This window comes from Mytilus edulis, chromosome 11 (genome assembly GCF_963676685.1).
Source record: "Mytilus edulis chromosome 11, xbMytEdul2.2, whole genome shotgun sequence".
NCBI lineage: Eukaryota > Metazoa > Mollusca > Bivalvia > Mytilida > Mytilidae > Mytilus > Mytilus edulis.
In genome coordinates this window covers 48502553-48528792 of record NC_092354.1, presented here as the reverse complement: position 1 = coordinate 48528792, position 26240 = coordinate 48502553, and the positions used below count along the sequence as shown (strand labels likewise).

Below are 26240 nucleotides of genomic sequence, written 5' to 3'. Positions count from 1 at the left end.
ACGTATGACGTATTAATTTTTTTACAAAGCACCTTTTGTTGGCTATTCATCGTTTGTTTCTCTGTCCTTTATATTCTTCCATTTATTTGTATATAGTCCTGTCATGTAATGTTGTCATTTTAATGTTATAATTAACATTGTCATTAAAGCGGGAGGTTTTGTATGCCACAAAACCAGGTTCAACCCACTATTTTTTTTTTAAAATGTCCTGTACTAAGTCAGGAATATGGTCATTGTTATATTATAGTTCGTTTATATGTGTGTTACATTTAAATGTTGTATTTTTTTTTGTGTCGTTTGTTTCCTCTTATACTTGAGTGTGAATTCACATTATTATAAGACGTTTCACGGTACTTTTCTATCCCAAATTCATGTATTTAGTTTTGATGTTATATTTTTTTATTGTCATCGGATTTTGTTTAATGCTTAGTTCGTTTCTGTGTGTGTTAAATTTTAATGATGTGTCGTCATTCTCCTCTTATATTTCATGCGTTTCCCTCGGTTTTGGTTTGTGACCCGGATTTGTTTTTTTCTATCGATTTATGAGTTTTGAACATCGGTATACTACTGTTGCCTTTATTTATGTACACATAATGAAAAACGAATATGATATACAACTATAAACAACAACCACTGTTTTACAAAGTTGTGACATGCACATAAAGAATACAGAGGCATTAAACATTATTGGCGACGCAAAATAGCAAAACACAAAACACCGAGTGGACGTGGCAGGCTACTAGTACATTCCCAAAACAAAATGATACAAATTACATACCCAGAGTACCCGCAGCTACTGACAGCTATTTTAAAGCGAATATTAAATGATAAAATAAATCATGCATCTAATACGAAGCATATATTACAAACAAGAGCTTCTTGGAAACAGATTAATATAATATCATTTCTTATAAGACAAATATTTACCAAACAGACAACAAATGACGTAAATTCAAGAAACTGTATGATACTGCTTTTCTACTTTTAAATAGTTTAAAATATCCAACAGTTGACACTGAAAAGGTTTGAATTGACGGAATTCCTTCATGCGTCTGTATTTCTTTAATATAGGATATTTCTTTCATTGTTTAATCGAGATATATTATTTACGTATTTGAACACATTTATTGTGATTTTTCAAAAATATATGTCTTGAATTAAAAGCCTAAATAACTTTGAAAAAACAGCACAAAGGATACCTCTTTTTAAAAATAATATGTTTCTTATACCAAAATAACAGTGGGTAATGTCATTTTGTAGATATTTTTGTTTTACAACCTCAAGCACCCCCCCCCCCAAAAAAAAAAAAACAACAACAAAATTCCCAAACATACAAAAAAAGTATCCCGAGTGTTTAATTACTATTGAAGTTTACATCCCAGCTCCTTTGTTCTAACATGGGTGATCTGAGTTTGAGTTTATTTGTTCTGTAACATTTTGGCGGGAATGACAAACCCACTATAAAACTTATAATGAATTATACGAAAAAGACTATCCATCACGTAGGAAAAATCCAGTGTATATGCTGGGATTCGAACTCAAGACCTTTAGCATATCAAGCCACGCCACATACCACTACACCAGGACGACTGGATACAAACTAAAAGTAATTTAACATACTTAAAGGAAGCAAAATATTTTTATAAGTGGGGCGAGTTGGCAGACCTTTATTCAGTAGGGTTTAAACCTTTTTCGTTAATAAGTGAGTTGTCAGACTGATTTTTCAATTTAATACCACACTTTTTCAAAAAGGGGGCGAGTCGGTAAACAAGAGTGGAGCGATTTTTTATAAGGTGGCGATATAGTGTGGGCCGATTGGCAAGTGGGGCGACTCGATTTTGTTTGATATCTACTCATCGTTTTCGGGGGTCATAAAGGGTATACATCATATAGTAATATATAACGTATATTATAATAGTTGCGTGGCGTTCTAAACTAGATTTTATGAATTGTAAATGGTTTTTCTTCTAATCTAAAACGGCTGGGATGTAAAATAATTATCCCACTCGGACTTGGTGTGTCAGTAATAGACTCTGGCCTCCGGGTGATCTTACACTGACACACCGTGTCCTTGTGGGATAACTATTTAAGAATATCGATAACGACTATCGACTTAACAAGATATTTGTAACTATTGTCTTTTGTCACAATTATTCATTCAATATAAATATTGTACTACTTTTTTCTTACATTTCTTATATAACAAAAAATCCTTCTAAGATCTATTTAAAGTTAGGAATAACAAATGAGAGAGGAAAATTATAGAAGTACAGTATTGGTTCAAATGTAATTTCTTGGGTGATTATACTTTCCAAAAAAAAAAGAGATGGTTAGCATAAAACCTAAGTATATCATTAAAGTAATAAGCAACATGCGATGTTATGTAAAAATGCATCGATTGTTGAGATTTTGCGTTTTTTTTTCATATAGAGAACTCAAATTCCCTACTGTTTACATTGAAATATTATCTAATAAAGTTTTAAAATATTTTTCACCGACAATTTTCATTTGTGTTAGACATTCGACGAAAAAAAAAAAGAATAGAGAGATGCAACATCTAAATTCAAGTTAATTTGAATAGACTCAATGTTGTTTTAATGTGTTTTATGCTAAGGCATGTATTGAGTTTTCATTGAAACTAATTTGTTGAATACAAAGGTAGACCTTTTCCATCAATTGTCTGCATTCCTATGGAAATTAACTAAATGCGTGATTCTCCTTGTAATTCAATTTTACAATCCGATAAATAGATGGTGTTCTTTTAATAAGTAACCCAAACTTCTTATACTTGGGTCCATCAATATATTCCCCATGACAAGAAATGAACGAAATAACAGACACGCCTTTCCACGCTCGTTCGTAGAAATTTATCTCAAATTTGACATGAGCGGTCATCTTAGCACAAAAATCAATAATAAATGAGACTATTTTGTTATTTCCATTTTTACTTATGTGGTATTTTTTTCTGCTAAGTATCTTCATGTTTTTTTTTTCTTTGCTGACATAGTAGGTTGTTCTTATAATGTTTAAGATTAAAATACAATGTAGACTGCTGTATCCCAATCACTGACACTGTTTTGTCTTTATTGTTTAGTGACACATCGTTTCCAATATAAATAATTGTACGCAACCGTCATACGAGAGGTTTGAATAGTTATATAAAACAACGTCCATTCAACTATGTTCTACACAAGGAAGTGAATTTTCCTTAGATTTATATATTTGTGGTATACTGTTTTTAACAAAATTTGTTTTTGCGTTGTTGAAATACATGTTTGAAAATTAAAGCCTTAATAATATAACTATTGCAAACACACCACAAAGATGCCTTGCAATGCATTTGTATTTTAAGTCCATTCTTAGATACTACCTTTCGGTATCGGTATTTATTAACAATTGTTGTATTTATATCCCATTTCCACTTCGTTTAACAAGAGTGATTTAAGGGCATACGATACAGTTTTGAACCTGTATTTACAAGTTGATGAAAATTTGCATATAAGCTATTTTTTACCTGATTAAATCAAATATGTCATAAAAAATATACCTTCATGTGCTACTTTTTGAGTAAAATAAGGTCGAAATTTTGTATATTTGCTCAAAATTCAGATTTGTGTCCGTATTTTCTTTTTCGAAAGAACGAGGTAACTGTTTTGCTTTAAAAGATAAACACAAATTGATTTTTGTTAAATAATCGGTAATTTCCTGAATTTATAAGTATCCTTGAAAATTATGTAATTTTTATTCCGAAATAACTCTATATTTATCAAATGTTCATGAATAGAGGAACAAACGTAATTTTGTGCTGCATGTTTATCAAAATTAAAAAAGTTGCGCTATTTACAGTTTTATAAAATTTGGGTCACATAATCTCCTTGCAAAATGAAACAAATTGCTGTTTTAAAAAATAGGGGTCCATGCACTCGTTTTTAAATCAAATCAGTTTGAATGATAAAAATCAGTCGAAAAATGCATCTTTTCCCGATATGTCACAGTTTGACGTCGCGAAAATAACATTTTACGTTAGCAACGTCATTACCTTCCCTGTAACTGTATCGTATGCCCTTAAGACATACAAGAGAGAAGACATTACCAAAAAAACTGTAGAAATAACGTACCAAGCTCAAGATGTTTTGTGTGTTGCATTTTCTACTAATAAAATATGAAAAACATTATTGAAAACAACAAAGAAAATAAAGTTAACAGAAACAATATAAAAAACTTGCCAATTACATATATGTATATAAAAGATAAGTAATTAAAGAAAATATTAAAATGTTTATTGTTGAAAATGAAATATCAACGGGTAAAACATTTTATTGTTTTAGAGTTATAATTACTTATACTGAAAAGTTGAGACTGAGATGTGGAAATTAGTCCTTGTATCTACAACACTGTTCATGAATACCCGTGTTGCTGACGGACAAAATGATGGTAGGTAATTATGTTTAAGAGTTTGTTGTATTTTTATAAACTTCAAGAATAATGTACATACAGAGACGTGCAAAAAGTATTCGGTCACAATGGTGTCATGTTTACGTTTCAAAACGAAAGTTGTAAAGTTCATGCTTGCACTGTAAATAAATCAACCAATGAAATACAACAAAAATAAAAACTTACATCTAATACTTTGTTAAGTGTCCTTTTAGCCTGATTACATTTAATATCCTTTTCGGAATCGACTTGTATAAGTACTGAATATAGGCAGGGGAAATACTGACCCAAACACGGTGGATTTCTTGGAATAATTCATTTTTAGACTTAATCATCCCAGTACGTGTTTGAAGTTTTCTTTTTACATGTAACCAAACGTTTTCGATTATATTCAAGTCGGGGGACTGTGCAGGCCAGCTCATACCGGTTATTCCGTTCCGAGCTACAAACTCTGGGGTGGACCGTGCACGATGGACAGTTGTGTTGTCATCCTGGAATAAATTATTTCCTCCCGGAAAATGCCAAGCTATCACTGGCCACAAATGTTCATCAAGTATTTCTTGATATTTGACAGTATTAATATTGCCTTCTACAGTAGTAAGTGTACCGACGCCATTCCAGCAAATACAATCCCAAATCATGACTTAATATTTAGTTTGTGAAGTCCGCGGTTGCACAAGGTCCGGTCTCCACCCCTCGTCTCTTTTTCACCATACGTACACACGTTCATCATGTCCAATCATGATTTTACTTTCATCAGAGAAAATAACCCTTTTCCAGTTGTTATTAACCGTTCATCTCCATTTTTCTCTGCACCATGCAAGTCTTTTTTTCCGATTGACTTCCCGGATCACGATTTTTTTCTTATTTACACACCTGTGATACCCATGTTTATGTAAATGGTGCTGGATGGATGGTACGTTTAGACACGGGAACACAATTTTCCTCATTAAACTTGTTTGTTATGTCACATAAAGAGCTCCTCCGACTTGTCTTTACAATGCTTTCAAGCTTGCGGTAGTCGCGTGGTTTTACAAACATTTTCGAACATTGTCAATAACTGTCGACTTGGGAATTCTAAGTATGTCAGCGATTTTTCGGCGAGAAAATCCATTCTGTAACATTTCCACAATCATGTTTTTGACAACTGTTGACAATTCCTGACCTTTTCTACCCATCTTTGTTATTTTACATGTTTTAACGAAACTACAATGGCAGACGACAACAAACGTCACATGACGGTAGCCCATGTGATCCACAACGCTAAAAGACTAGTACAGTAATACTCAGTGACGTGATTGACGTGGGGCAAGGCCATTTAAAAGTCAGTCACCTGTACAAAAGTAAGCACGACGCCATTGTGACCGAATACTTTTTGCACGTCTCTGTAACACACATTTTATAGTAGTTTTGAAACAGTTCGTATTTATGTTATAATTGTACTCTCTAAATTATTTCAGGAGAACGTAACTGTATCAGTAAAAGTTATTTGAAAGTTTAAGAGGTCTTTTGGGTGTTGTTCAGTTTTTTTTTTCTGTTTCCTTAAATAGTCAATATGGTTTTGTTTGGAACAGTGCATGAACATTTCAAAGTAAGAGAGAAACTTCAAACGAAACTTAAATGAGACAAGCATCACAAGTATTAAATATTTTTTTTATTATTTAATAAATTCTTTTTTTTTCGTCGGTTATAGGTGATTTAAGACTGGTTGGTGGTTCCCATTCCAGAGAAGGAAGACTTGAAATATATCATAGTAGCATATGGGGCGGTGTCTGTGACGACGCTTTTGAGTACCCTGACGGTAGTGTTGCATGTAAACAACTAGGTTTTCGGTATGGAATTCTTCGTTAATTAAAACAGAAAGTTACCTCCCTATTATTATCAATTCAAATTCCAATAAGTTTTTTTTTTATCTCCGTTTTATCAAGGCAAGGCCGTTGTTATATAAGTATAAGCATTGACCTCATAGACATTGTGACAAAATATTCCTAATGACATTCGGAATAATGTTGATGTTATTAAACATTGCACATAATTATAAAAGAACATAGTTTCATTCGGAGCAAACTGTTTTACGTTCTTTAATTTATTTTAATGTCCGTAAACCCTTTTTTGTTATACAGTAAAGAGTGAAAACATTATTTGAGATTTGATATGAAATAACCCATTAATATGTGTTAATTTTCAGCAATTCAATCAAATTTAAAAATAAGATATCCGAGAACGTGTTAATTCTGAAAACATTCTCTTAGATACTGTATTTCGTAAATTCTAACACACTTATATAAATGATAAAAAAAAGTACAAAAAAACCATAGGATTTCATTTCCATTTTATATTTTCTTGTAACTTTTGTCATGAATTTGTCAGTATCTTTTTGACAAATCCCATCATTTTATTAATGACAAGGTAAGTCTATACAAAACGTCAGAACATAACATCATGACTATCTGCATGCGTAGACGAAAGTTGGACAATATATAGTCATACAATAAACGAGGAAAAGTGTAGCTTAGGCAACAATGGTTGACCTCGAGACAAGGTTAAATAAAGGCAACAGTAGTATACCGCTGTTCAAACTCATAAATTCATGGACAAAAAACAAAAATCGGGGTAACAAACTAAAACTGAGGGAAACGCATAAATATAAGAGGAGAACAACGACACAACACTACAATGTAACACACACAGAAACGGACCAAGCATCAGACAAAATCCCACGAGAATAATAAATATAACATCAAAACCAAATACAATTAAATGCATACACTAAATGATTAAATGTGTTTGCTTTATAATAGCGTATATTTGCAGTCTGTATTTATTTCAGATACAAAAACATAAACTAACTATTTCCCATGACGAAAAAAAGATATCTGTCATTATACAATTTAATGTTAACAGATCCAAATGTCACTCTGATGTAGAGATTTATACCCATGGGGGCTACACTGCAACAATATGGATGGACAACGTAGCTTGTACTGGTTCAGAAACTTCGTTAAAAGAATGCCCGTATAGTGGATGGGGAAGTCATGACTGTGCTACAATTGAAAATGTAGGCATTCGATGCCATGGTGCCCGCGAAGGTATAGTAGAATAGTAAATCTAATAAACGATGTTCAAGAAGATATATGACGAAGTATATGTTTATTGTAAAAACGGTCAACGTTAAAAAGAAACTACTAATTCCAATACTTTAATATTGAAGTTATATTGTAATTCGCATTTATGAGTTCCTTATAAGTATGTATAATGTTAAGGAAGGTTAGTTTATTCTAGTCCTAGGACAAGTGTGCTACACTCGCATCAAATTCAATTATATTGACAATAATGTGAAATTCAATTATATTTCCAATAATGTGGGGAAAAAACGAACAGGCACAATAGGTAAACATGTAAAAAATGTGGTATAGCATTCAATTTTGTGTGTTCTTATCTTAATCACTGTAAAACAAGCAAATATGTAATAAAGTACACAAGGCATACAGTCAAAGCATATAAGCAAAATTAAAGATAAGAATATACAAATTTAAAATAGTACAAGGTGTAATACCACCATTGATTTTTCCCTATTAGTCTTTGTTAAATTGGCACTTTTAAAAAAATCGTACAGTATTTACCTTTATTTCAACCAAAGAAATACTTTGCATGTGTAAAGTTCAATCCTTTCCAGTGATACAGTGAAAATTTCACACTACATTTCATTGCATATAAGAAAGTAAAAATTTTTACACTGTTATTTACTGGTTACCTACTTTGGTAACTATGTAACCTTAACGTTCCAAAATATTTTATAAGACCATCAAATAAAAAAAAAATGATGCTTTCAGACACCCAACATACATATTTACGACTCAGAAAAATTTAAGTGCATTGAAATGCAGGGTTAATTTTCTACAACTGTCAAATTCAAGGGAATATTTTTTTAGGCCTACTTTCGTATGCAACCGGATGTGACGTACCATGATTTGGTGGTATTACACCTACAACAACGGGATGAACAAGTACAAATCCATGCCATATATATACTAGCCAAAAAAAGAAACGATACCCAACCTTTAAACATAATATATTTTATTAACAAAAAGATATGTATTGCGACTAGCTGTATGTTCGAACAGAGTCATAAGTCTGTAAGTTACAGAACTTTTGTTTTTGTTTTACCGGAAAATAACGTCATTTTCAGCCTATTTTCAAATTTTAAGCCTTTATGCATTGTCTAAGCCAAAATGAGCATGATAGTGTAGTGGCAATGGTACAAGCAGGTATGGGCCATATTGACGTCGCATACAACTTTGGTGTTTCCAAATTGGCAATAACAAGATAAATGAGTCATTTTACTGGGTCCTCTAATGACAGACGACATAGTGGACGTCCAAGAGAAACGACGTTACGACAAGACCGTCGAATACGATTCACTCATCTTATGGATCGGTTTTTACCAGCTACAATTACCGCAAGACAAACACCTAGGAGGCATAATCTAATGTTATCCACCAAATCCGTACGTTATAGGCTAAGACAGGCTGGTTTGCGTTCATGCCGACCATTAGTAGGAGCCATTCTAAAACATCGCCATCGAACTGCACGCCTACGTTGGGCAAAGGAACGTTTGTATTGGAACCGTGTTAAGTGGCAACACGTGTAATGAGTCCGTAGTGCGCTTACGTAAAGTTCTGGCAGAATGAGAGTATACATACATCAAATGAACGTTATGCAGACGCATGTGAGCAAGAATGTGATGGCTTTGGTGGTGGTGTAATGGTTTGGGCATGAATCACGCACTGTGGACGCACTAACTCCAAGTTTATAAATGGGAGTCTTACTGGAATTCGTTATTGGGAGAAATTTCTCTCTCCAATTGTACAACCATTCATTGCAAGGCGTGACAATAGGCATGCTTTCCAACAGGACAATGTTTGGTGTCATGTGGCACGTGTATGCACACAATACCTTGGGCAGAATACTATTGACATTCATCCCTGGCCAGCTTTTTCGCCAGATCTATATCCCATTGAACATTTACGGGATGAACTTGACAAACGTGTACGCAGACGTCATCAGCCACCAGAGTTGGTCAACCAACTACGAGCCGCCTGAGTGGAATTGTGGAATTACATTGAACAAGCATTTATTCAGCGTTTAATTAGATCAATGCATCGGAGATTGACTGCTGTTATTAACGCAAGACATACGCGATATTTACTCTTCAACTTTTTGTTTTGACAAACGACATTTTCAAACAGTCCATGCAATAAGGAAAATTAATTGAATCTGTTATCTTTGTTAAGTTTGTATGCTTTTACATTATTGTTCCTTAAAATAGAAAACTAAAATATCACTGTTGAAAAATAAAATACATACGTTTGACAAAATCTGTGTATCGTTTCTTTTTGTGGCTAGTATATATGAAGGAAATATAACAAGGCATGTTGTTTGCTCTATGATCGATTTGTTGTCTCATTGATACATTCCCCATTTCCGTTCTAAAAAAAGTTTTACAATAGCACAATAATGGAATGTGTAAGTACAAAGCCAGGTCATATGCATCAAAGAAACACAAAAAGGCATATAGACAAAGCAAACAAGCAAAACTGTAAGACAAGACCACGAGAATTATCACAGAACAACAACAAAATGACGGGATGTACAAGCACCGAGCCTCTCCAAATGGATATAAATAAGCACAGACTTAACAGTAAGGGTAATAGTTTTAAAGACAAATAAAAGAAAAGTATAACAGTTTGTCAAGATGATAAACAACGTTCATCGTGTATTTTTTGTGAAGTTGATACGGAATATTTATCAACAAGGTTGATACCTTCCGAAGTTTTTTTTTAGAAATGACGAGACGTTCTTTTACAAACCCCTGGTTCCTCAATTTTCTTCCTAGACACTGTTGCCGTTCTACAATGTCTGAGTAGTAACTGCAAACTCTCTTGAATACCACACAAGTTAAAAAGTGTAAATCTCATATGTAGGTGAAGTTGATATGTTGCTACTTAGGTGTAGGAAATTGAAAATTTCAAAATTCAAATCGTCTCGTTTGTCATAGATTCTGGTAATGAGATGACCGTGCTTGTCAAATTCAATGTATAGGTATAAAAATGAGGCAGAGGAAGCCGTGTTTGTTTTTTCATTAATCTAAGTTCTTGAGGATATATCTGTGGAATCCAATCAGAAAAGATTGGATTGTTAATGGAAACATCATCAATATATCTAAAGATGAAATTAAGGAGGTTCGCGGGTACAAAAAATTCATTAAATATTTAAACATGTTTGTTTTTCATTACACATTTTATGTATTTCATTATAAGTTGTTACTTTATAATATGGTTCAAAAATCAACCAAAAAAAAATCAATTCGTTTTGGCCCCAGATGACTTTAAAAATGTTTATATCATTGAAAAAGCTCCAAATGATCTCCCTTTGGATAAAAAAAAATGTCGTTTTTTTTGCCTTCAAATTTTTGGAAGAAAAGATTGGATTGTTAATGGAAATATCATCAATATATCTAAAAGTGAAATTAAGGAGCTTCGCGGGTACAAAAAATTCAGCAAATATTTAAACACATTTTTTTTTCATTACAAATTTTATCTATTACACTATTAGTTGTTACTTTATAATATGATACAAAAATCAACCCAAAAAAAATCATTTCATGTTGGCCCCAGATGACTTTTAAAATGTTTATATCATTGAAAAAGCTCCAAATTATCCCCCTTTGAATAAAACATGCCCGTTCAACAGAAAAAATTTACCTAAACAAAAATGCATGCTTCTATTGAAGGCAGATCGTGAGCTTAAATGAACGGTGGTCCCATATTTTTATTTTATTTTTCTATAAGGTATAGGAAAAAGTTCATTTATAAAAAAATAGCGAAATCCTACATTAGAAAAAATAAATGATTTATATCCGCTAATCGCCTTAAATGACCTGGCTGCTCTGATCTTCTTGTTTTTGACAAGTGTCTGAAGGAACTACGATTCATATGAAAACTAGAAGAGGTCGACAAGGAGAGGCACCCAGTTCTTTCCCATAAGAATGGCAACAGTGTAAACAACCCTTCAAACAACTGGTATATGACAATTAAAGGAAAAGAAATTATGCATACTCTTGACATATCACCTTACCTTTATAATTGAATGGTAACATGCATCAGTTAATTTATGTACATTTTACTATTGCATCTATTTTAAGATTTATTGACTGGTCATATTATCAAAATTTGCTTAGAATGCAGTTTATACATTTTTGTTTGTTTGCTGTAAGGTAATGGAAACTGGGGATCATGGTCAGGTTGGACAGTATGTAGTTCAAGTTGTGATTCTGGTTATCAAACCAGATCCCGCCTCTGTAATGATCCATTACCATCGTCAAATAGCGCATACTGTTATGGTAACTCGTTCGAAGTACTTAACTGCAACATCGCAAGGTGTACAGGTAAGTCTGTCTCTTGTAGGTATAAGATTATTTTTGTCGAAACCTAAATTATCCTGAACATTTGCTGTCAATATATGAAAGGTAAAAGTAAAATCTTTACATTTATAAAAATAAAGAAAGGGTATTTACTGTTTTTCTTTTGTTTTTTTATTGTTTTTTTTTTAAATTGCTATTATGTTGGGGTTTTTTACTTTTTGTAAACTTATCATGGACACAATCAATTTCTTTTAGACAATTATGGGTTAATAACCATTCAAACAAGTAGTATGAATTTCGAACAGCGATATACTACTGTTGCTTTTATTTATGTATGACGATTTATGATAATCAGTTTTGTTATTCTTGACATATTACCTTATCGGGGTCAGTAAATGATAAAATTATATTACATCAATACATTATCGTACGTTTTACCAATGCATCTATTTCAAGAATTATGTGGCTGTTTAACTGGTGATCTTATCAAAATTGTGTGTCAGAATTTATAATTGAATTTGTTTTATGTAAGTTAACGGAAACTGGGGATCATGGTCAGTGTGGACAGTATGTAGTTCCAGTTGCGATTCTGGCTATGAAACCAGATCCCGCCTCTGTAATAATCCGGTACCATCATCAAATGGCGCATACTGTACTGGAAAGTCGTTTGAAGTACTTAACTGTAGCATTGCAACGTGTACAGGTATGTTTGTCTCTAAGATTTTTTTGACGAGCAAAAATATATCCTTTAGTTTGATGTCAATATATCCAAAGTACAAAAAAAATCTTTATATATACAGTCCGCCAAACGTTAAGCACCACTTATTTTTATTGCAACGATGTTTTTTCAAATTAAAAAAATCAATTATTCGTCGAAAAAAGAAAACAATCATATAGCAATTTTGCTAACGTATACCATAAACAAACCACAAATATAATTTTGTCACTTATGAAGATTCTATGCATGTAGGTTTTTCGTTCATAGAAATAGTGTAAATTACACAATTCAGAAATGGAATTTTAGTTTCACTGTGATTTTATTTTTTTACAACAATTAATCACTCAATATCATTAAAACTTTCTACACATAATCTTTGGTATGTTCGGAAAATTTAATGTCAATATTTAAGTCAATAGCATGTGTAACAACCTCTTTTCCGATACAGTTTCATAACACGACGAATCATACTCGGTAAAAGCCTTCAAAACTTTAGTTAATGAAATCTGTTGCATTCATCAATAAATGCCACTTTAAAATCGACAAAATATTGTGAAGGTGGATATCTGCGATTGAGATTTCTGCCAATGGCATCTCAGACATGTTTGATATGGTTTATGCATGGAGACATGGAAGGCCAAAAGATAGTGTAAATGGCCTGTTTCTCTTTTGACTCGGTTAAAATCCTTGCCCTGTGTGGTCTAGCGTTTTAAGGCACCAAATCCCTGTACGTCTCTCCGTTTATATTACTCTGCAGAATATGCATAGCTAGCTTACAACGGTATAAGAAGCAATCCCATACTGGAACACCACCGTCAATGAATGCAGTCATTGTGCAAATATTGTTTTGGTCATAGGCCGTCTACTGGCAGTAGAAGAAACTAACTCTCATCTGACCAATGAGTGTTTGTCAGCTTCTTATGTTCAATAGATATAGGAAGATGTGGTGTTAGTGCCAATGAGACAACTCTCCATACAAATAACAATTTAAAAAGTAAACCATTATATGTTAAAGTACGGCCTTCAACACGGAGCCTTGGCTCACACCGAACAACAAGCTATAAAGGGCCCCAAAATTACTAGTGTAAAACCATTCAAACGGGAAAACCAACGGTCTAATCTATATAAACAAAACGAGAAACGAGAAACACGTATATATTACATAAACAAACGACAACTACTGTACATCAGATTCCTGACTTAGGACAGGTGCAAACATTTACCTAAACAAAAATGCATGCTTCTATTGAAGGCAGATCGTGAGCTTAAATGAACGGTGGTCCCATATTTTTATTTTATTTTTCTATAAGGTATAGGAAAAAGTTCATTTATAAAAAAAATAGCGAAATCCTACATTAGAAAAAATAAATGATTTATATCCGCTAATCGCCTTAAATGACCTGGCTGCTCTGATCTTCTTGTTTTTGACAAGTGTCTGAAGGAACTACGATTCATATGAAAACTAGAAGAGGTCGACAAGGAGAGGCACCCAGTTCTTTCCCATAAGAATGGCAACAGTGTAAACAACCCTTCAAACAACTGGTATATGACAATTAAAGGAAAAGAAATTATGCATACTCTTGACATATCACCTTACCTTTATAATTGAATGGTAACATGCATCAGTTAATTTATGTACATTTTACTATTGCATCTATTTTAAGATTTATTGACTGGTCATATTATCAAAATTTGCTTAGAATGCAGTTTATACATTTTTGTTTGTTTGCTGTAAGGTAATGGAAACTGGGGATCATGGTCAGGTTGGACAGTATGTAGTTCAAGTTGTGATTCTGGTTATCAAACCAGATCCCGCCTCTGTAATGATCCATTACCATCGTCAAATAGCGCATACTGTTATGGTAACTCGTTCGAAGTACTTAACTGCAACATCGCAAGGTGTACAGGTAAGTCTGTCTCTTGTAGGTATAAGATTATTTTTGTCGAAACCTAAATTATCCTGAACATTTGCTGTCAATATATTAAAGGTAAAAGTAAAATCTTTACATTTATAAAAATAAAGAAAGGGTATTTACTGTTTTTCTTTTGTTTTTTTATTGTTTTTTTTTTAAATTGCTATTATGTTGGGGTTTTTTACTTTTTGTAAACTTATCATGGACACAATCAATTTCTTTTAGACAATTATGGGTTAATAACCATTCAAACAAGTAGTATGAATTTCGAACAGCGATATACTACTGTTGCTTTTATTTATGTATGACGATTTATGATAATCAGTTTTGTTATTCTTGACATATTACCTTATCGGGGTCAGTAAATGATAAAATTATATTACATCAATACATTATCGTACGTTTTACCAATGCATCTATTTCAAGAATTATGTGGCTGTTTAACTGGTGATCTTATCAAAATTGTGTGTCAGAATTTATAATTGAATTTGTTTTATGTAAGTTAACGGAAACTGGGGATCATGGTCAGTGTGGACAGTATGTAGTTCCAGTTGCGATTCTGGCTATGAAACCAGATCCCGCCTCTGTAATAATCCGGTACCATCATCAAATGGCGCATACTGTACTGGAAAGTCGTTTGAAGTACTTAACTGTAGCATTGCAACGTGTACAGGTATGTTTGTCTCTAAGATTTTTTTGACGAGCAAAAATATATCCTTTAGTTTGATGTCAATATATCCAAAGTACAAAAAAAATCTTTATATATACAGTCCGCCAAACGTTAAGCACCACTTATTTTTATTGCAACGATGTTTTTTCAAATTAAAAAAATCAATTATTCGTCGAAAAAAGAAAACAATCATATAGCAATTTTGCTAACGTATACCATAAACAAACCACAAATATAATTTTGTCACTTATGAAGATTCTATGCATGTAGGTTTTTCGTTCATAGAAATAGTGTAAATTACACAATTCAGAAATGGAATTTTAGTTTCACTGTGATTTTATTTTTTTACAACAATTAATCACTCAATATCATTAAAACTTTCTACACATAATCTTTGGTATGTTCGGAAAATTTAATGTCAATATTTAAGTCAATAGCATGTGTAACAACCTCTTTTCCGATACAGTTTCATAACACGACGAATCATACTCGGTAAAAGCCTTCAAAACTTTAGTTAATGAAATCTGTTGCATTCATCAATAAATGCCACTTTAAAATCGACAAAATATTGTGAAGGTGGATATCTGCGATTGAGATTTCTGCCAATGGCATCTCAGACATGTTTGATATGGTTTATGCATGGAGACATGGAAGGCCAAAAGATAGTGTAAATGGCCTGTTTCTCTTTTGACTCGGTTAAAATCCTTGCCCTGTGTGGTCTAGCGTTTTAAGGCACCAAATCCCTGTACGTCTCTCCGTTTATATTACTCTGCAGAATATGCATAGCTAGCTTACAACGGTATAAGAAGCAATCCCATAACGGAACACCACCGTCAATGAATGCAGTCATTGTGCAAATATTGTTTTGGTCATAGGCCGTCTACTGGCAGTAGAAGAAACTAACTCTCATCTGACCAATGAGTGTTTGTCAGCTTCTTATGTTCAATAGATATAGGAAGATGTGGTGTTAGTGCCAATGAGACAACTCTCCATACAAATAACAATTTAAAAAGTAAACCATTATATGTTAAAGTACGGCCTTCAACACGGAGCCTTGGCTCACACCGAACAACAAGCTATAAAGGGCCCCAAAATTACTAGTGTAAAACCATTCAAACGGGAAAACCAACGGTCTAATCTATATAAACAAAACGAGAAACGAGAAACACGTATATATTACATAAACAAACGACAACTACTGTACATCAGATTCCTGACTTAGGACAGGTGCAAACATTTGCAGCGGGATTAAACGTTTAAATGGATCCAAACCTTTTCCCTTTTTCTGAAACAATAGCAGAACATCATAACAAAGAAAAACATACGATAAAATATCAATTGGCAGACTTAATCATTGAAATTTGACTGTAGAGTGCCTGCCTGTGAGTACAAGTCTCTTGACAATACGACTTGTTCTTCGAATGCCTCAATGATATCGACGGACCATTGTACGAACACCTTGAGAGACAGTGTATTTGTAAACGCGCAGATGACCTTTGATAAAAAGACTGCTTTATCGGAGTTCAATCTTTTTGGTTGTAATGAACATTTCTGGTGTTTGTTAAAGGCAATTTATTACACAAAACATTAATGAAAGTTAATGAAAACTGGGAATTATAGCCAGACTGAACAATATGCTGTTCTAGTTGTGATTCAGTCCATCAAACGAGATACCGTCTCTGTAATAATCCAGTACCATCATCCAAATATTTTTTGAAATATAATGTTAACTCGGTAAAAGAAAAATCAAAAAATGCCGAACAATACACATTTAAACGGAAAGTCCCTAATTAAATTGCAAAAGAAAAAGGTCTAACACATTTAACGGAATGTAAACATATGATAAAATTCTAACTCCTTATTAATGTTATGTCCAATTTACTAATTAAGCTAAAGCTATTGCTACTGGTCATATTATCGGAATTGTCTTCAGAATGTAATGTATATGTTTCAATTTTGGCTGAAAGTTAACGGAAACTGGGGATCATGGTCAGACTGGACAATGTGTAGTTCTAGTTGTGATTCTGGCCATCAAACGAGATCCCGCCTCTGTAATAATCCAGTACCTTCATCCAATGGCGGATACTGTAATGGAAAGGCGTTTGAGGTACTTAACTGCAGTCTTACAAAGTGTACAGGTATGTTTGTCTTTTGTGTACTTAAGATTTTATTGGAACGAACACTTATGTATCTTTAACATTTGCTGGCAATATGTTCAATGTACTAGTAAACTCTCGATACATTTATATACAATAACATGATAAAGATGCTGATTGTTTTCCGGTTTTTTCTATTAATTTTTTTTTTAGGTGTTTGTTTTGCTTTTTAACTGATCATCGAGGAAGCCACTCTCTCTCAAATATTATAGTTAATGAAATTTCCAAGCTACAAGTTTTTGACAAGTCGTAATGCATGTTTTTTAGATGTCACCTTAAGTAACTAGGTAAATAAATGTTAACACGCTATTACGATGTATTACATTCAATCAATTAACATCCTTTGAACTATTGCATTTGTTTTCAAGATTTATTGGCCGGTGGTTTAACTGGTCATTTTTGGAATTTTTGCACTAAATGCAATTCATAATAAAACATATTTTTATGACAGTTAATGGAAACTGGGGATCATGGTCAGACTGGACAATTTGTAGTTCTAGTTGTGATTCTGGTCATCAAACGAGATCCCGCCTCTGTAATAATCCAGTACCTTCATCCAATGGCGGATACTGTAATGGAAAGGCGTTTGAAGTACTTAACTGCAGCCTTACAAAGTGTACAGGTATGTTTGTCTTTTGTGTTCTTAAGATTTCATTGTGACGAACACTAATGTATCCTTAAAATTTACTCTCAATAATCAAAGTACAAGTAAAATATCGATACATTTATATACAATAACTTAATAAAGATGTTTGGTGTTTCTTTGCTTTGTTTTTCTTTTCTTTCTTTTTTTTTTGAGTTGTTTGTTAAACTTTTGTTTAATTTATCTCTCAGATATTATAGTTCATGAAATGTCAAACTACAAGTATGTAAGTCGTAATGCATTTTTTTTTAGATCTAACTTTACCAAGGTAAATAAAATATGTATTACATTCAATTAGTTAACATTCATTGAACTAACGCCGTTTTTTTTCAAGATCCATTGACCGGGTTAACTGGTTATTTATCGAAATTTTAACTGAAAGCAATTTATAATTGAACATATTTTTACGACAGTTAATGGAGACTGGGGATCTTGGTCAGACTGGACAATCTGTAGTTCTAGTTGTGATTCTGGTCATCAAACAAGATCCCGTCTCTGTAATAATCCGGCACCATCATCAAATGGCGCATACTGTAATGGAAAGTCTTTCGAAGTACTAAACTGCAGCATTGCAAGATGTACAGGTATGTTTGTCTATTAGTCCGGCGGCTACAAGCATATTTCAGACGAATTGTGCACATCCTGCTACAAGCATGAAATTTGGCATAGACCTTCCTAAACTATTACTGTTTGATTTTAGATAGGGAAGCATTTGAAAAAAATGTCTCACTTCCGGTTAAATTCAAAATGGCGGACATCATACTTAAATCAGCCCAATATCGAAGGCTAGTATGTGAATAGGTGTTATTAACATGCTACTATCATAATATTTAGTACAAATCTTTGTTTTTTACTGCTTTTGGATATATTATATATAGACTAGATGTCTTTCAAACCCCTACTTCCGGTAAAATCAAACATGGCGGACATTATACTAAAATAAGCTTATTTTTAAGGGATGGTATTTGAAGTGTGTTTTAACGTATTGCTACTATCATTACATAGTGCAGGAACCTTTCTTAAGTGCTTCTCATGGATATAATGTATAAGACGTATATCTTTAAATTCCTTACTTCCGGTAATATAAAAAAATGGCGGACATAGAAATATCAATTTATTATTTAAATATTCAACTTTATTCAACATGTAAAACAAATGTTCTTTTTTAAACTTTTGGCTTTAAGTTATCCCCAAAACAACTAATTCTATTTTGTTGTAAATTTTTTAACACAAAGTTAACACTTCCGGAAAAAAATATGGCGTAAATTTCAAAGGTAAGTCCTCTATCCATATCTTTGATGTTGCGTTTTGGAAAGATTGATTAAAACAAAATAAAATAACTAAATTACTAAAACATATTTAAAATTACTACTATTTGGCCAAAAATACATGTTTATTCACAGTCACCACCACATGCACACACAGCAGTTCACAGGGGACCCGATTTTCCCCATAAACAACGACCGCGGCATCCTTTCTTACATTCACAATGTACAAACTTCTAAAAAAAATGATGAGGCCTCAATTCTTCTTAACATGGATCCTCTTTGTCCCTTCGTCATCCATTGGAGCCTGGACTTGGTAGCATAAGAGCCAATCCCAAGCTCGTCCCCCTAAAAACCCGCTTGAGTTTATTGCACCTTTTACATGCTAGAAAAGACTAGACCAAGTAGAGGGAACAGCCTAAATTAGCCTTCCCCTTTGTGCAAATAGTTATTTTCTTGATTCGTTAACCATGTAAGCCACATCTCAACGAATAATTTTGGCGATGGTTTAGTAAAACCCCGGTGATTTAGGCTGATCAATCATCATTTGTTATGTTAAAGTCACATCTTCAAATGCCATCAATGTCTCCCACGCAGTTTTTTTTAAGCAAAAAGAGAACCGTATCACAACCGGTACAGGCTTGTATTACAATAAGTGTGTGTGATCACTCATTGTATAGTGCATTTGAAAGGCCATTGATAGGTATTAATCCGAAGTTTGTTGCCTTCCCAAATACAATCCATAGTTCGTCTACCCCTATGTCACGGAATAGCGAAACAGTAATAACAGCATCATTGGTAGCGACTGTTCGAATCATGACTCGTTTAATTTCGTGTTTCACTTCATCAGACACATGCACCATAATTATTGTGTCAGTCTTTTAATGTGAACTTAGTGCTAAACTTGAAATACATCACGTTTTGGATAATACTGAACATCCGGAGCACTCGTTGCTACAACTACCATACTCATTCGAGACTTCATTCACGCTTGTTACAGTTTCAAGGTAATTTACTCAATCAGCAAACAGGTTAGGAAACACATTGAAACTGTAACAACAGTGGGTGTAGTCTCGGATGCGTAGAAAGACAATACTGGTAGTTGAAGGCTGCTACAAGAAGCAAGGGCTACATTTAGGGGAAAGGGAAAACACAGACGAATCCAGGGTAAAAAAAATCCTCAAAATTTGCAAAGCTTTCTGAGAGACGACGACAATAAGAAAGAACTTTTTAATTTTCATTCACAGCAGCTTGCTCAATAAAATTTTGAGGAAAAGATAGTTGTAACAACAAATGCTCATGATGTTAAGTGTTATCCACCACTTGATGATGTTTCAAGTTGAGCACCATGTTTACATGAATAGACTGACACTAGAATCAAGATGGGTGTGTCTGATGTAGTGAATCACAAACTCAACTGAGTCATAACTCGAACAGCCGATACTGATGTCGTTGCTGTTTTGCTATTACGTGACATAGTGCAGACGAACTTTGGTTTGCATTTGGAAGTAGGAAAAGCTTAAGATATATATCCATCCACGACCTTTAAAATGCACTAGGCATTGAGAGTTTACACGTTTGCTGGAAAAGGAACTGCGTTGGTGTCATGGATGAAGATGTGACTTTAACATTTAAAATGATGATTGACCAGCCAACATCACCAGACATGGATTTGATACTGTCATTGATAAAACGATACGTGGTTGTAAGATCGAAAAAACGTATCAGATGGAGTTAACAAAGCAAGAAAACATATGTTTTTGGAAGAGACTTATTGAGGCTATTCCCACGACTCGGTCTAGTCTTTATCAGCATGTTAAGCGTGCAATATACCATGACAGGCGTGAATGAGTAACAATCTTGGATTTAGTTCCTATGCTAACTATTCCAGACGCTTATGAATGGGGAAGGAACAAATATGATGCATGGGAACCCTTTTGAACAACTCTTTGTGAGGCCTCTTTATATTATCAGGAGGTTGTGCATTATGGATGTAAGAAACAAAACCACATTCTTTGTAAATGTGGATAATCAGCTCTCCGATTGTGAATAAACATGTATTTGCGGCCTAACGAGTATGCTGATTGGGTATTATTTTCTTACATTAATAAAATACCTTGAAACTAAACACGAGTGGATGAAGTCCTTGGATGCGTATGGTAGTTGTAGCAACGAATGATGAGGATATTCTATCTTATTCCCCACATGATGTATTTCAAGTTTAGCACTAAGCTCACATTAGGAGGCAGGACAGACACTATGATTATTGTGTATGTGTCTTATGCAGTGAAACACGAACTGAAATGAGTCATGATTCGAACAGTCGTTACTGATGATGCTGGTATTGCTGTTTCGCTATTCAATGACATAGGGGTAGACGAACTAAGGATTGTGTTTGGGAAGGCAAAAAACTTTGGATTACTATCTATCAATAGCCTTTCAAATGCACTAGGTAATGCGTGATCAAACACACTAATTGTGATCCATGTCTTTACCGGTTGTGATATGGTTCTCTGTTTTCTTGAAAAGGAAAAAAAAGACTGCATGGGAGACATTGATGGCATTTTAAGATGTAACTTTAACATAAAGAATAATGATTGATCAGCCTAAATCTCTGGGGTTTTACTGTAAGAATCGCACAAACTTATCAGATTTGGCTAACATGGTTAACGAAGCAGGAACATGACTATTTGCACAAAGGGGAAGGATAGTTGAGACTGTTCCCTCAATTGGTCTAGTCTTTTCCAGCATGTAAAACGTGCAATAAACTCAGGCGGGTGTTTAGGGGAACGAGCTTTGGATTTACTCTTATGCTACCCAGTCCAAGCGCTAATTAATGGCGTAGGAACAAAGAGGATCCATTTTAAAAAAATCTTTCTGAGGCCTCATCATTTTCTTAGAAGTTTGGACATTGTGGATGTAAGACAGGATGCCGCGGTCTTTGTTTATGGGGAAAATCGGGTCCCCCTTGCACTGTCTTGTTTGCATGTGGTGACCGTGAATAGACATGTATGTTTTGGCCAAATAGTAGTAATTTTAAATATGTTTTAGTAATTTAGGGATTTTATTTTGTTTTAATCAATCTATCCAAAACGAAACATCAAAGATATGGATAGAGGACTGACCTTCGAAATTTACGCCATATTTTTTTACCGGAAGTGTCAACTTTGTATTTAAACATTTACAACAGAATAGAATTAGTGGTTTTGGGGATAACTTGAAGCCAAAAGTTTAATAACCAGCAAAATAAACAACATTTTCTCTACATGTTGAAAAAAGTTGAATATTTAAATAATAAATTGACATTTCTATGTCCACCATTTTTGGATATTACCGGAAGTATGGGTTTTAAAGGTATACGTCTTATACATTGTATCCATGATAAGCACTAAAGAAAGCTTCCTGCACAATGTAATGGTAGTAGCAATACGCTATAACACACTTCAATACCCTCCCTAAAAAATAATCTTATTTTAGTACAATATGTCTGCCGTGTTTAATTTTACCAGAAGTGGGGTTTTTAAAGACATCTAATCTATATAATATATCCAAAAGTAGTAATAAACAACGGTTTGTACTAAATATTATGATAGTAGCATGATAATAACACCTATTCACATACTAGCCTTCAATATTGAGCTGATTTAAGTATGATGTCCGCCATTTTGAATTTTACCGGAAGTGAGACATTTTTATCAAATGCCTTCCTATCTGAAATCAAAGAGTAATAGTTGAGGAAGGTCTATGCCACATTTCATGCTTGTAGCAGGATGTGCACAATTTTTCACAAAGCCGTGAATTATTTTTGTTATTTGTCGTACGATGATGTTGACAATCACTTATGCATTACTAAAATGTGATGCAAGGGAGTAACGCAATTTAAATTAACAAAGCCATAATATGTGCTAGTTTTTAATTTTGTTATCGTTTTTTGTTGTTGTTGTTTTTTTGTTGTTGTCTTGCAAACATTTATAATTGAAACAATTATATTTTCTGCGACAAATATAGTTAATGAGATATAGGAAGATGTAGTACATTAGTATGAGTGCAAATGAGACAACTCTCCATCCAACTTACAATTTATAAAGGTAAACCATTATAGGTCAGGGTACACGGAGCTTTGGCTAACACCGAACAGCAAGGCATAAAGGGCCCCAACAATTACTAGTGTAAAACCATTCAAACGGGAAAACAACGGTATAATCTATATAAAAACCAAAAACGAGAAGCACTAATGAACGACATAAACAGACGACAACCACTGAACATCAGATTCCTGACTAAGAACAGGTGCAAACAATTGCAGCAGGTTTTAACGTTTCAGTGGTACCAAACCTTCTCCCTTTTCTGAAATATTTTAAACTGCTGGTTTTGTGTTTTGTTTCTAATTTCATAAAAATGTATGTATGCGTTCAATTCAAGTTACTTAGTCGTTCCCATAAAACAAAACAGAGACTATAAATATGAAGATTTTAATAGTATTATAGCATAAAAAGTAAACGAAAAAACTGTTTTAAAAGAAGAAACAAATGTGATACAGATTTTGACTAGTTAAACACTCATGGCGGAACCGTGTTGTAGACTACATCATTTTCAATTGAATTCGTACTTTCTGTAGCTACCATCTTATTTAACAAATGGTAACTTTCAAAATCCCAAAGCAACCGGCTGCACTCTGAATTAAACAGCTAATTTCGTGTTTTTATTACTGACATCTTGTAGTAAAGGGTTGGTTTTTTTTTTTAAAGAAGAAGGACATTAAAGTGAGATCAAAATTTCAAGATGAACAGTCTACTATTGATATCATATAATGTCAAATACTATAAAATGTGTGGACATCTACTGACACAGCTATCTCACTTTTTTATTTCATCTCTTAAGTTGATGGAAGTTGGGGAGAGTGGGGTAAGTGGTCAGAATGCAATGCAACTTGTAATGGTGGTGTACAGAAACGTACGCGTTATTGCAACAATCCATATCCTTCTGCTGGTGGATCTGCATGTTCAGGGATGACCTATCAAATATCAATATGCGCCGAGACTAATTGTCCAGGTGAGTGGTTCGTTTCTACAAAGTGTTATTGTATCCGTTGCGCTGTCTATAACTAGTTTACATCAATCAGTTCAGATGATTTTTGTTTTTAGCATAACACGTTTTTAAAGTTAAAACAAATTTTGCATCTTTTGTTGTATATTAACTTTTAATAAAAAAATCAATTTAAGTGTAATTGTCAGTTATCGATTCTTCATGTGTATACTTTACTCTACTTTACTATACAAATTCATATGTGGTCTAATTGTCAATGAGACAACTTCCAACAGGCAACCAAATGATTGAGAAAAGAGGGGCGAAATATATCAGAAAGACAGTCGAACTCATAGATAGAAAATAAACTCAAAACGGCATGGCTAAAAATAAAAAAAAAGAAAATCATACAAATAGTAGTTTACAGGACACAACATATAAAACAAAATACTCAGCAAAACTAAGAAGTTAACAACAACAGGTCACAGTATGGCATTCTACAATTAAAAAAGCCCATGCCGTATAGGATGCAGTATACATTTCATTAGCTATAGCTGGAACTGTAATGACTGAGCTTTAGATACGTTTTAAGAAATAGTTGTATTAAAATCAAACTATATTTTAGTCATTGGCACCTGGTCAGAATGGGGAGTTTGGAGTTTATGTTCGACCTCGTGTGGTTCAGGAAATAGGACAAGAGGTAGACGATGTGACAATCCTCCTCCTTCTTATGGCGGAGAGTATTGTTATGGCAATACATTAGAATCGGATACTTGTAATACCCATGAATGTCCTAGTATGTATATTGTACATATTATGCTGAGCAAAATTGGTTTTTAAGTTATCATACTTTGTCTTCAATATTTAGTGAAGGGGTTGAAATAAATATCATTTTTTGCCACAACTTTAACATGTGCTATGATTGAAATTCTGAAAATGAATCGCAAGTTATGACCGGGATTCTACAAATTAAGATGCTAAATGTAAAAAACAACTTTGAAAATTAACACTTTTCTGGGACATGGTAAAGAATTTACAAGAAAATCATCTTCTTTTTAATAATATCACACGGAATGATACATTGCCAACGTAGAAATGCGTAATGGTTATTGAACGGGAACTATGTGAAAAACCATGATGGTCAAAGCTAACAGTTCCTCAAAACTGACATGATAAATAAATTTAAATGCAAACGTGTGTTGTTAATGAAGACGCTATTTTCAATATACTTACGTTATTCCCACATGTCTTACTTGAAACAACCCTGTTGACGGCTATTTGTACTTTTAAAAATGTTTGATAAAAACATCTAACAAAATAAGGCATGATGGTGAGATATTAGTATTTCTCTGTTTGAGGAAAATAATGTTATAAGATGTGGTATGATTGGCATTGAGACATCACAACTCTCCACAATAGACCAAATGACACAGAAATTAACAGATATAGGTCATCGTACTGCCCTCAACAATGATCAAAGCTCATATCGCATAGTCAGCTATAAAAGACCCTAAAATGACAATGTTAAACAATTCAAACGAGAAAACTAACGGCCTAATGTATGTAAAAGAAGTGACCGAATAACAAATATGTAACACATAACAAACAAATTTTTTTGTACAAAAAATGAAAGAAAAACAAATATATAACACATAACCAAACGAAAACCACTGCTTTCCCTAAATAATTTAGACCACATGAAAAATCGGTAAAGTCTTTGCAATTATGACTCTTAACAAATAATCTAGGAAATGCATGCTTGGGTTGTCTTTGTTGTTGCTGACAAATAAAGTACTCATTATCCGTATTTTCAGTTGATGGTGACTGGAGTGAATGGTCATTCTGGGATACTTGTAGTGCAACCTGTAATGGAGGCATTCAGGATAGAAATCGGAAATGTGATGCTCCTCCGCCATCTAACGGGGGACGTTACTGCAATGGGTCAACGATAGAAAGTCGTTCTTGCAACAACGAGAATTGTAAAAGTAATGTC

The 26240-nt window shown here is 33.6% G+C and overlaps 2 protein-coding genes across 2 annotated transcripts in view; both read left to right on the top strand.

The window, feature by feature from the left end:
- Window positions 1–26240, top strand: part of LOC139494712 (A disintegrin and metalloproteinase with thrombospondin motifs adt-1-like) — a 185956-nt gene that overhangs the window by 3677 nt on the left and 156039 nt on the right. The window lies entirely within an intron of this gene.
- Window positions 1–26240, top strand: part of LOC139494713 (A disintegrin and metalloproteinase with thrombospondin motifs adt-1-like) — a 60684-nt gene that overhangs the window by 28422 nt on the left and 6022 nt on the right. Inside the window, exons 3-13 of the mRNA XM_071282901.1 lie at window positions 6128–6266; window positions 7339–7511; window positions 12390–12560; window positions 14312–14482; window positions 14991–15161; window positions 17126–17296; window positions 17766–17936; window positions 18371–18541; window positions 24104–24274; window positions 24873–25043; window positions 26062–26232. Of these exons, the coding sequence (XP_071139002.1) occupies window positions 6128–6266; window positions 7339–7511; window positions 12390–12560; window positions 14312–14482; window positions 14991–15161; window positions 17126–17296; window positions 17766–17936; window positions 18371–18541; window positions 24104–24274; window positions 24873–25043; window positions 26062–26232 (1851 nt within the window). The remainder of the gene's footprint in view (window positions 1–6127; window positions 6267–7338; window positions 7512–12389; window positions 12561–14311; window positions 14483–14990; window positions 15162–17125; window positions 17297–17765; window positions 17937–18370; window positions 18542–24103; window positions 24275–24872; window positions 25044–26061; window positions 26233–26240) is intronic.